This window comes from Arachis hypogaea, chromosome 6 (genome assembly GCF_003086295.3).
Source record: "Arachis hypogaea cultivar Tifrunner chromosome 6, arahy.Tifrunner.gnm2.J5K5, whole genome shotgun sequence".
Taxonomy (NCBI): Eukaryota; Viridiplantae; Streptophyta; class Magnoliopsida; order Fabales; family Fabaceae; genus Arachis; species Arachis hypogaea.
In genome coordinates this window covers 94034659-94046382 of record NC_092041.1, presented here as the reverse complement: position 1 = coordinate 94046382, position 11724 = coordinate 94034659, and the positions used below count along the sequence as shown (strand labels likewise).

The window sequence follows — 11724 nt, the reverse complement described above, 5'->3', positions numbered from 1 at the left end:
TAGTTTATTAAACAGAGTTTCATGACCTAGTTGATAAACTTATTCAATTTTGCATCGTGCATTCTTGATTTACGGATCATTGATTTAATTAATGCAACACATATTTAACAGTTATTTATGGAACTATTAAATTTGTGATGTGATTGCGGCAGAGCTTCCCGTTATGCAAGATGGTGAATTTACCGTGGAAATGGAATTTAGTTCTAGGGAGGCAGTAATTAAGGTGATGAAAGAATATGCTATCCGCAGAGGTGTAGATTATCGGGTGCATGAGTCAGAGCCAACGACATTCTATGCTAAATGCACCTAGTATGGTGCAGGATGTGATTGGCTGATCAGGGCAAGCAAAATGTCCAGAAAGTACTGTTGGGAGATAAGGATGTACAATGGTAGTCATACCTGTACTAGGGCCACCATTTCTCAAGATCATTCGAAGCTGGATTCCAACACAATTGCAGAAGTAATAAAGCCATTGGTAGAAGTTGACCCGTCTATAAAGGTGAAATCAGTGATTACGGAAGTAAAGTCAAAGTTTAATTACACCATAAGTTATCAGAAAGCATGGTTGGCAAAACAGAAGGCAGTGGAGTCAGTATTCGGAGGTTGGGAAGCTTCGTACGAAGCCTTGCCGATATGGTTTGAGGCCATATGTCACAAGGAGCCATCCACAGTCGTTCATTTTGAAACAATGCCTGCGTATCAAGGAGATGACTTGGTTCCTAATATTCGTGTACTGCACCGAGTCTTCTGCAGTTATTACCCTTGTATTAAAGCATTTAGACATTGCAAGCCAATAGTGTAAGTAGACGGAACTCATTTGTATGGAAAATACAAGGGTTGTTTGCTGGTTGCAGTTTCACAGGATGGCAACAACAACATCGTGCCTATTGCATTTGCGATAGTTGAGGGAGAGACATCTAAGGCTTGGCACTTTTTTCTTAGTAACTTGCGACAGCATGTTGTGACACATGATGGTGTGGGCCTTATCTCCGATCGGCACAATTCCATTAGGGCAGCTATTGCTCGTAGTAACGGAGCTTGGTCTCCTCCCAGAGCATTCCACATATTTTGCATCAGACATATAGAGTCCAACTTTTTGAGGAAGTTCAAGGCCCCATATCTGCAGAAGCTTATCGTCAACATCGGTATGATAGTTACAATTACAGTTACTCTTGAACATAGTTATTATGATGAACGTTACTTATAGTGGGTCTTTGTTTTAATGACAGGATACTCGCGAACAGTTTGCGAGTACAAGATGCGTTATCAGCGTTTACGTGAGCGGGGTGAGGCTTATACCAACTGGTTGGATCGGATTCCATGTGAGAAGTATGCTTTAGCATTTGATGGGGATATCGATGGGGTCATATGTCCACCAATCTAGTGGAGTGCATCAACTCAGTATTGAAAGGGGCTCGCAATCTTCCAGTCAATGCACTTGTTAAGGCAACGTTTTACAGGCTTAATGAGTTGTTTACCCAAAAAAGAGCCGAGGCTGAGACTCGAATTAATGCAGGACATATGTTCTCTGAGCTTGTAACCTCCAAATTGCATGCCAATCAGCGAGCAGCGGGTAACATCCAAGTTAGTTGCTTTGACCGACAGAATGAGGTATTTGAAGTGCGTGAGTGTCCCGGTGGTCTAGAGTATGTAGTGGACTGACAGCTTTCCGGTTCTTTCATTTCTTCATGAGTTCTCCAACTTTTCATGCTTCTTTCTTCATTCCCTTGATCCAATCTTTGCCTCCTAAACATTAAATCACTTAAAAACATATCAAGGCATCTAATAGAATCAAGGAGAATTAGATTTAGCTATTTTAAGTCCTAAAAAGCATGTTTTCACTCTTAAGCACAATTAAAGGAGAATATACAAAACCATACTATTTCAATGGATAAATGTGGGTAAAAGGTCATAAAATCTCTTAAAATCAATACAAGATAAACTGTCAAAACGGTGTTTATCATGGACCTCCGCCGATAATGGTGTGACTGTAGTGAATTCCAGGTCGACTGGATTCCGTGTCGACATGTGTTTGCTTGTTGTGCAAACCAACGGCTGGATTGGCAAGTGTATGTACATGATGTCTACAAAATGGAACAACTTCGACGAGTTTACAGGGCGAGATTTAGGCTACTAGGGAATCCCACAACATGGCCTATTTATCATGGACCTCGATTCATAGGTAATCCGTTCCTTAGACGGGTATCCAAAAGTCGGCCAAGGATGACCCGTTTCTTGAATGAGATGGACACTCGGATGTTGCGTCGTCCTAGGCTATGTAAGCATTGCGGGGCCGAGGGCCACAACTATAGTAGATATCATCAACGCGGTGGTGCAAGTGCAGGTGCGAGTAACCAATAGAGCTCGAGTTAAATTTCTCACTCTAGTTATTGTATGACTTTTAATATTTTGTATGTTGTATGACTTTCGTGTGTGATGTTATTGTATGACTTTGGAGTTTTCATATACTGAAAATTTAATGAAAGTGCTGATGAAAAGTAAAGTAGCATAGTTGATGATATAAATAAGTCCACTAAATACATAAGTCCAACACATTCTAAATAAATAAGTCCAACACATTCAAGTTAAATAAGTCCACTAAATACATAAGTCCAACACATTCTAAATAAATAAGTCCAACACATTCTACATAAATAAGTCCACTAAATACATAAGTCCAATACACATTCTAAATAGATAAGTTCAATACAGACATCATTTTCTCATCGCCGATTTTACATCCTTATATAATTTCTTGCATTTCTTTGCAACCCGGTTAAAAGCGGACGTGGTATATCGATTAGTACTCCGATGTGAGGGATCAGCTCTAAGGTTGTATCCTTTTCCTTTTTCGCTAGTGGTTATACCTATGAAAACATTCAATAACCAACTAATCAAAACAAACCTATAAGGAAATTATTTTATTAGTTTAACCAATAAATTATTTTACATGCACTAGGCGCTGGATCATCATCTGGACTATTACCACCCTCATCCTCATCATCGTCCTCATCCTCATCCTCATCCCCATCCCCATCCCCATCCGGATGGTCAACCAGAAAGTCATCAGCCTCATGTTCAACTGCCTGGTCTCTCCTGAATTAGACCCATCGGAATATGACGTGAATGTCCGCTCTATATGATCCTCCTCGTGGCATTATCACTCCTACTAGAGTCAACAGAAAGTCTACCTCTGAAATTACCAGAGGAAGTGAGCTGGCGAGGTCTCATATCCAATGACAATCTACCTGGAGAAATCCCACTCGGTTGGGCCCTATGGTCGGTGGAAATGTCTCCGTAACCTGGATGTGAGTAACCTGGCACATGAGCCATGAATCCAAGCAGCTGGCTAAACAAACCCTGTTCACCTGCTTCTTGGTGTGGGACACTCCAATAGTGTTGATGTACTGGATATGGTAGTGTGAAATAATCCACAGACTGCGTGTCAGGAATGTATGGTGTGAATTGCTTAGGCTCTTGCTGTGCCTGTGCTTGTGGGGGGGTCGCGGTTGCGGTGGCGATGGTGGCGGCGGTGGTTGTACTTGTTGATTTTCTTGATTATGCATACGATCACCGTTCTGATTCTCTTGCGGTTCGAGATCTGACAAGTGCAAGTGGTCACCATATGTACCTCGGTACCAATGCAAGTAGATTTCTAGCTGATGCTGTGAGGGCACCATGTACTTGACAAGAACATGACTATACCTATTCGTCCAATACATAACCCAGAATGAGTGAGTTCCAGACCAATCTTGATTCTTGGGCCCTGTCAGAACTTCGCCGTGTGCTTCACCTAGATCCCGCTCTTGATGAGGAACGCCCTAAGTCAAGCCAAATTGTCTCCTCAGTCTATCAGATGCATGCCACTCAATGCATTGAAAAGATATAAGCGGAATCGTGGCACTCCATATGGCTGAATGCTGACGAATATTAGGAGGAATCAAGCCTGCTTCGATCTGTCCCATTGCATAAGCCTCCCAAACAAACTGTACAGATTATGCAAGTAAATGAGGATTACACACTGAATAATAGCATGGCTAAATGAAAACAAATACTTATTTGTTACAACATACCTATCCTTCTTGCAGATCATCCAATGCTCTCCTAAACTGAGCAAGACTACGATATCTGTAGCCCCGATCGGCACGCTTCCAATTATGCCACCTGACATCAAACAATTCATTAAATAACATTTATCAATGAAGTTTAAAATACAACGTGCACCATTATTTAAAAGAATGTAGTATTTAAATTTACCAGTTTGCAATCGAAAAGAGTCGAGGATTGCCAGGAATCGGCGCAAGGAATGGTAGCCGAATCCAAGCCCAAGTAAGCAAAAGTGTCAGTGGACCATCAATCTCCTTACATTCGACTCGAGTTGCCCTACACAGCGCTCTATAAAGGTGTGCCAGGCATGCCGATCCCCAGCTAAACTGTATGATCCCAGAAAAGTTGCGGAGTAATGGCAGAAACTTTCAGTGCACCCTACCTCGGACTTATCTCCAAATATAACCGTACCAAATAATAACATTATGTGGCACTTCACGTACCTCTGAATCTGAATATTGTCAGCCAACATTATACGATCCTTCAGTGCTCGAAACCAGGTCAACTTGATGAAACTTCCTCTACACTCTGTCTTCCTAGGTGCAACACCAAACTGATCTAAGCATTCAGCCTCTAATGCGTCATAACTGCTGAGTGTCGGTCCTGTAATTGGCAAACCATTCGTTAGAAGACCAAGAATAATTGCCACGTCCTCTAACGTCACCGCACACTCACCAACCGGTAAATGGAATGTGTGAGTCTTAGAGCGCCATCTTTCGATCAGAACATTAACCAATGCCGATTGATATTGGACAATTCCAATATGAAAAACGTGATAAAAGCCTGTCTCCCGTAAATGTCCCTCTACAATATGATTGTACCGGTCTGGCGGTATATAGTGGTCACATTGCAACATTCGTGAACCCTACAAAAAAATAGTCACGATTCCACATTATACAAATATAACCTTGTTTAATTAACAACTTAAATTTATCATAGTCACATTTTCATGGTCACATAACCAGTAAAACATAATCATATTAACAACTATATTATTAACTACTCAAAATACACTAACTTTAATTTACAAAAAATTCACATCTATATTTTTTACAATCTAACGGTTATCAATAAATCTTATTGGTAAATCTAATTATTTTTAGATGCATTAAAATTATCCATTCAAATGTCTAAAATAATATTTATATAGCACTAATAATAATAATAATAATAATTATTATTATTATTATAATAACAGAAATACATCAATTAAGTAAATAAAAATTATTACTACAATAAAATTATTTATTAAAAACAATTAACACTAATTAATTTATTTATAATCACACATTTAACTTTAATAAAACTTATTACTTAATATTCTTATAATAATTAATTTACTTTCACACGGGTGAGTCACGGGTATACATACAGTATTATTCTTTAGCACAGTCTATTAATAACAATAATTAATTAATTTATTATCATACATACAGAATCTTTAAAAAAAATTGTTATTACACTAAATAACTAACAATAGCACCACAATTTTACTACTAATCTCTAATCTCATTATTATTTTAATTAAATTAAAATATTTAAAAATTATTACTATGTTAGCTATCAACATTAATAAACAACTAATCTAACATTATTACTATTATTTTAGTTAAATCAAAATCATTAAAAATTATTATTACTACACTAATTTAATCTCTAACATTATCATTATAATAAACTATTAATTTCTAACATTGTAACTATTATTTTATTTAATTAAAATATTTAAAAATAAAAACTTACATAATTAAGATGATCAAGATAATTAGTAACGTGAAATTTCGCACGATTAACATATTTCACTCTCCTTCTTCTTGGCATAATAAGTAGTGGTCCAAAGTTTTTTTCTTTTTTGGAAGGTCTGTATAGTGTTAACAATGGAGGAGAATGTGAAAGTGAAGGTGGTTGGGTTGTAGTGTTGTTGAATGAAAGTGAACCAGGAGAATAAATATATTGCTTCGGATATATCATTCAATCAGAAAGGAGGCAGCTTGCATGCTCGACGCGTGGCTGGTGGGACGCAAATCAGACGGTTCGATTTTAGGCTGGGTAGGTACACAAATCGAACCGTCCGAATAGTTGATGGAAAATGGACCGTCCAATTTAAAGATCGTAGATGTCACATTTATTTGGGTGAAGTACCGAACACCCCCAAAACCGTGTTATACATCTTATAACTCCCAATATTAAAAATAAAATTATGTTATTCTGTTATAATTAGTAATTAATTTTAATAATTAATTTTAATATATATTTATTTAATATGATTGATATATAATTTTTAATTTTAAAAGAATCAAATGTAGCCTGTAATTGATACACCTAAAAGATATCTTTATTTCTTCATTCATAATATATATAACCTTCTAAAAATTCAAGAATTATGTAAGTTTATACTTTATACATTTTAAATTATATTGAAAAGCAAAGTATAAAAATAATAAAAATTAAATGAGTTTTTATTTTACAAAAAATTAGACATCAACTTTTTTAATATTTTCATTATACATGGTATAAATATAGATAATATAAAATATTACCAATAAAATATAACTCGTGAAATACTTTTTTTTATGGTGTAATTAGATAGCCTTCATTCATAGATAGGACTTAAAATGTTCGATAGAGCAATGTTATAAATATAGGATGGTGTATCTTCCATCCACACTATATTTAGATAGATAAACGTTATTTTTATCAATTCATGAATTACTCTATTATCACTCCTCTTAATATACGAAAATAAAACACATCCAAAGGAAAAAATAAATTGTAAATAGTCAACAATAAAAGAACTAAAGTAGTTAATATGTCTTCTATCTGCTTTTAGATTTTGGATCACTTCAATATTTCCGCTTTCAATGAACATATAAAAAAAGAACAATTGTCCCAAATTTTTTCCAGGACCACCAGACATGCCAGGGTTTCGGCCTCATGAGCTTGAATAGAGAGATTCCCCCCTCCCCCTCCCCCAGCAAAACATTTTTGAGGTAGAAGCGCTAAATTGAAAGCTTGTGATGTGAAAGCTTCAAAAAGTCATGTATAAAGCGCAAACACCTTGTGATCTAAGTTTTTGATGGTTAAGACTTGATCACTTTATATACATGTTATATGAAAAGATTCACACTTTCATCTAATTCTCTTAGCGGCTAATAGATCTATCACGTGCTACTTTTGAGAAGATTAGACATGATGTGTCTTGTCGAATATCAAACCCTCACACAATTATTATTCTTCAACCATTTGGTTTCATAAATTACAGAAGTGTGTATATAATTATCTTTATTTGATATTCTAATTTTTGATATAGGTTCGACAAATTCTAAATGCAGAGAAATAGAAAAAAAAGAGGGAGAAGAACAGAAGTTGCCGTAAAAAAACACTAAAAATTTATTCGTAGTTAAAATGATGGAAAATAATGGCAGAGAAAGCTAATAAAGTAGCAAGAGGAATGGGTAGAGAAGGAAGAAGTTGCATGATTATGATAATGAAAATAAAAATGAAATTTTCAAATAAACATCAAAGTTTTATATCTATTTTTTTATCTTTATTAAAAAAATACTAAATATATGTATCTTAAGTCTAGTTATGTATTATTATATTCATATAAATTGTGTGTTAATAATTAAATCAATATCACTGTGATTTATTTATTAAATAGACATACTAATCAAATACAAACCTTTAGACAATGAAAAATCACGTGACGAACACAATAAAATAAGGTGATGATTGTAACACTCTACCACACATTATGATCTCTAAAAGTAAAATATATACATAATAATAGTTGAAAGGAATTCTATAACGAGGAGCCTTTAAAAGAAAGTTTAAAACAAAAGTCGTAATGCTCACGTAAAATGAAAAATTTGTGTACGAAAAAACGTAAAATATATGTGTAAATAATAAAAAAAAAGGGATGTCAAAAGATATAAAATATTCAAGTTACAGGTTCAACCTGCGAAGCCAAAGTTGGCCGGATAATATTTATATAAGTATATACAAGATAAACCCAAAAGGCTCAAAAGACAGCTTAACGAACTTGTTTCTCCAAATCAACCTCTAAGAGGGATATAACATAATATATACAATAGAAATATAACGTATCTACTTATATATATAAAAAACAAGATAGAAACCTATAAGGCAAGAGTTCTTCATCTGAAAGCCATAAATATTGTATGGGGTGAGAACCAGAGGGTCTTAGTATGGTAGAGGTGCCCACATAACTAACATATAATGTCACGAGAAAACCAGAGGCAATCCTAGAATTTCGATACTCATATTTAAAATATTAAAGATTATAGTATGTAAACCATAAGTAGGGTAGTTCTCTAAGGTTCTAAGACTTAGCCTGTCTCTGACTAAAACCCTCAATCCCCCGCCTTTATCCAATCCTCCAAACTCCAATGGAACCACACAGACAAACAAGCAAATAAGGACAAACACAAATAGGATACAGTTACAGCAGGTAGCAAATATGACAGGTAAACATAGTAATCACATAGGCAAGTCCAATTAAATGCACAATCAAAAACACACATATGCACATGATGTATGCCTGCCATTAGCGGTGTGCATGGCCTGGTCCTGAACACTTTAGGGGCTAATTTGGTATGATTTCATCGGGTTTAGGGCCGAGTAAGGGTCTCAAAAATAGACCCGGTCATTATTTCGGGTCGGGTCCGAGTCATGGCTCGGGTCACCCGAACTCGGCCTGGTGGCCCAGTAATCATACACAATTAATATTTTGTGTTATTAGTGATGGATGATGGCTATTCTTATGAGGAATTTAAGTATTTTAAACCTTAATATTTTGTGTTATTAGTTGTTATAAGACTATAAGTTAATGTTTTATTTTTAAAATGGATAAGATTTTAGACTAATGCATAATATTATGTTTTGGTATTGATTTAAATATTTGGTGTTATTAGACAATATTAGTATTGATTATGGATATGCTTTAATTTTAGAGAAGAGTTGGTTCTTGTTATATTTTTCTAAGTGAATTTTACCATGTCAAATAATAGTTGGAATCTTGAAAATTTGGATATTTCACATGCTAACTTATAAGAAGGTATCAAGGTAATGTAATGTTAACGGCTTGATTATACCGGATGAAAATCGAGCCAGGTCTGGGTCACATCAAACTCAGTTTCACCCGGCCCTTGCACACTTCTACCTGTCCTACGGTTGATGATATCATCCGTCGGTTATATAGCCAATCTGATACGTCCTAGTAGCTAACCATGGACAAAAACACCCATTACGAAGCAAGTGGGTTTGAGCTACAACCCTATTACTACTACCTACTTAACTTAGAGCCAGTGGAATAACCACTACTATGGCTACTACACAGGCGGGTGTTTAAAAACTCAGCCTGGAGCAAGTGGAATAATCCACTACTGTTGCTACTACTCAAGCGTCATAATCACTGACCTGGATCAAGCGAGACGAACACAATCCTTGCTACTGCCCAGGTATCTCAAACATACATTCCTTCAACTAATAATCAATTATCATTATTATCAAATATCAAACATTGACCCGGAGCAAGCGTGATGAACCACAATCCTTATTACTGCCAATGTTTCTCATTCAAAAATTTATTATCATATAAATTCTTTCACAATCATTTGAAATTCCATAATTAAACTCAGTTTTTATAATTCTCCTTCCTCATCTCATACCCGGAGTAAATGAACAACATCACTGCCTACTATTCGGGGGTCACATATCACATTCACTTACAACCTATCCTTTCTTCACTTCCTCAATCACAATTCATTACTCTAAACTTTTCTTCTGTGTTAAGTTAACTCCCTCTCAAGGTTTAACACCCCTACTATGTCTAGAACTAAGTTTTAGGGTCTTAGAAAGTTAAAATAAAAGTTTATAGGTTTAAAATCATGTTTAAAATCACAAAATACAATATTGCTGAAAAACAGGGTCCTGCATACGCAAACCATATCCCGCGTATGCAGAAGCGTAAATTTTTCCAACCCGCGTATGCGACATACTCCCACGTATGCAAGCACGTTTGGCCAAACCAAACGGCCGTGTCGCGTGTACCCCCGCATACACGAGCCTCCCAAAAATGCCAAAAGCTATTAAGTGTTGTAGAATTGTCTTTCGTACACCAAACTTCCGACGAACATAACTTTTTCGTTTTACAATATTTTTCACCCGTTCTTCAAACGGTGTAAGTTTCATAGACCCAATTTTCATATATAATAAGTTTGAGAAATACCGACGGTTTGAAAGTCAAGTTATTGCTCGTCAAAATTAGGTCAAAATTAACTTTACACAAAATATTCTCAACCTCTATTTTCACAAAAGTTACACTTTTCTAACAAACTACTTCAACCATATACAACCCAAATCACACCAATTACACCTCAATTCTTCATTCTCATATCAAGACATTCCTTCCACAAAATCATGAATACCAACACCAACAATTTCACTCATTACAACCTTAATCCTCAACTTACCAACAATACTAATTCATACGTCATTAATATCATCACAACATCAATCAATTTCATTCAACACTCCATATAATTCAACATACATCATAATTAACCAAAACCATCAAATGTATACCAACATATAATTCATCTTATCTTAAGTCATCTACCCTAAGTTTTCAAGTTACATTATATTTTAATTAAAAAAAGCTGAAACCATACCTTAGCTGATTCCTCCTAACGCACGGAATACCTCAAGTATTCACCGTCAACAAATATCCACAGCCCCAAAGTTCAAGCTCAAGCTCCCAAATTTGCCAATTAGCCTCTAATAACACCAAATTGTTTCCTTGATCATATACTATTAAAATAACGCTGAATATCGTCAGATTTATGGTCGAATTTAGTGTCGGTCGTTAGTGGCGGGTTTACCGACAGATTTACTGGCAAATTTAGCAATAAATTCATCAAATAAACAGATTACCGTCAGATTTAATTTTCCAACAGTAAATTATCGGTAATAATTGGAGAAAAAATGAAAAATTGGTGCCGAAATTACCATCGAATTCATCCACTGGTAATCCCTGATTAGTGAAACACTGCGTTTTGGTCACTTTCAAAGTGTTACAATCGAATTTTTTTGCTATTAAATTTGACGGTAATATCGCCCTAAATTCGAACCGTTAACCCTCTTCCCTTTTATTTTCGAACTAATCTCTCTTTCTCCCTCTCTCTCCCCCCAAACCACCTCCGACAGCCTCCAGCGTCGGCCACCACCAACTGCGTCAAAAGACTGCGTGAACTCAGCTAGGTGCTCCTTGCGACGCGTTGGTCGCTTTATCGCTGCCATTTTTGTCATTGCAGCCGCTGTCGTTGCTCCCTTAATCGCTGACCTGGTCTCTTCTCCCTCCAGGTAAGTTGCCTTCAACTTTCTTCCTATTACATTCTTGTTTTTACCCCATTATAAATAAAAAACATTAACCCCTTTTTGAACCATAACCCTATTTCGCTTCTTCTTCAGTGACCGTGGTACATGGTTCAGACGTTCTCACCGCCTCGCATTCTCGTTGTCAGTTGTACTTAGTTCCTGCCACATCCTCCGCTTCCTCTTCTCGTGATTCCTCTATTGTTCTTGGTTCTGCTTTTA

The 11724-nt window shown here is 36.0% G+C and overlaps 2 protein-coding genes across 2 annotated transcripts; one reads left to right on the top strand and one right to left on the bottom strand.

The window, feature by feature from the left end:
• The first annotated feature begins 379 nt into the window (after nucleotides 1-379).
• On the top strand, nucleotides 380-2137 carry LOC112805750 (uncharacterized). Its single transcript, XM_025848085.1, has 5 exons — nucleotides 380-764; nucleotides 855-1145; nucleotides 1230-1370; nucleotides 1430-1573; nucleotides 1938-2137. The coding sequence occupies exons 1-5, from the start codon at nucleotides 380-382 to the stop codon at nucleotides 2135-2137; spliced, it is 1161 nt and encodes a 386-aa protein (XP_025703870.1).
• A 1936-nt stretch (nucleotides 2138-4073) lies between these two features.
• Nucleotides 4074-11427, bottom strand: LOC112805749 (serine/threonine-protein phosphatase 7 long form homolog). The gene is made up of 4 exons (XM_025848084.2): nucleotides 11326-11427; nucleotides 4490-4972; nucleotides 4258-4433; nucleotides 4074-4164 (listed from the first exon to the last, which is right to left on the bottom strand). Exons 1-4 carry the CDS (start codon nucleotides 11425-11427, stop codon nucleotides 4074-4076), a joined length of 852 nt encoding a protein of 283 aa, XP_025703869.2.
• Nucleotides 11428-11724: the final 297 nt, after the last annotated feature.

Bases quoted from the DNA above. Each gene is read 5' to 3' on its own strand.
- LOC112805749 (XM_025848084.2), bottom strand. From the start codon at position 11,427: ATGGCAGCGATAAAGCGACCAACGCGTCGCAAGGAGCACCTAGCTGAG. The intron at 4,434-4,489 runs GTAGGGTGCACT...GGGATCATACAG, and splicing joins TATTTGGAGATAAGTCCGAG to TTTAGCTGGGGATCGGCATG. The intron at 4,165-4,257 runs GTAAATTTAAAT...GTTTGATGTCAG, and splicing joins CTCTTTTCGATTGCAAACTG to GTGGCATAATTGGAAGCGTG.
- LOC112805750 (XM_025848085.1), top strand. From the start codon at position 380: ATGTACAATGGTAGTCATACCTGTACTAGGGCCACCATTTCTCAAGAT. The intron at 1,371-1,429 runs GTCCACCAATCT...GCAATCTTCCAG, and splicing joins GGATATCGATGGGGTCATAT to TCAATGCACTTGTTAAGGCA. The intron at 1,574-1,937 runs GTAACATCCAAG...AATCAATACAAG, and splicing joins TGCCAATCAGCGAGCAGCGG to ATAAACTGTCAAAACGGTGT.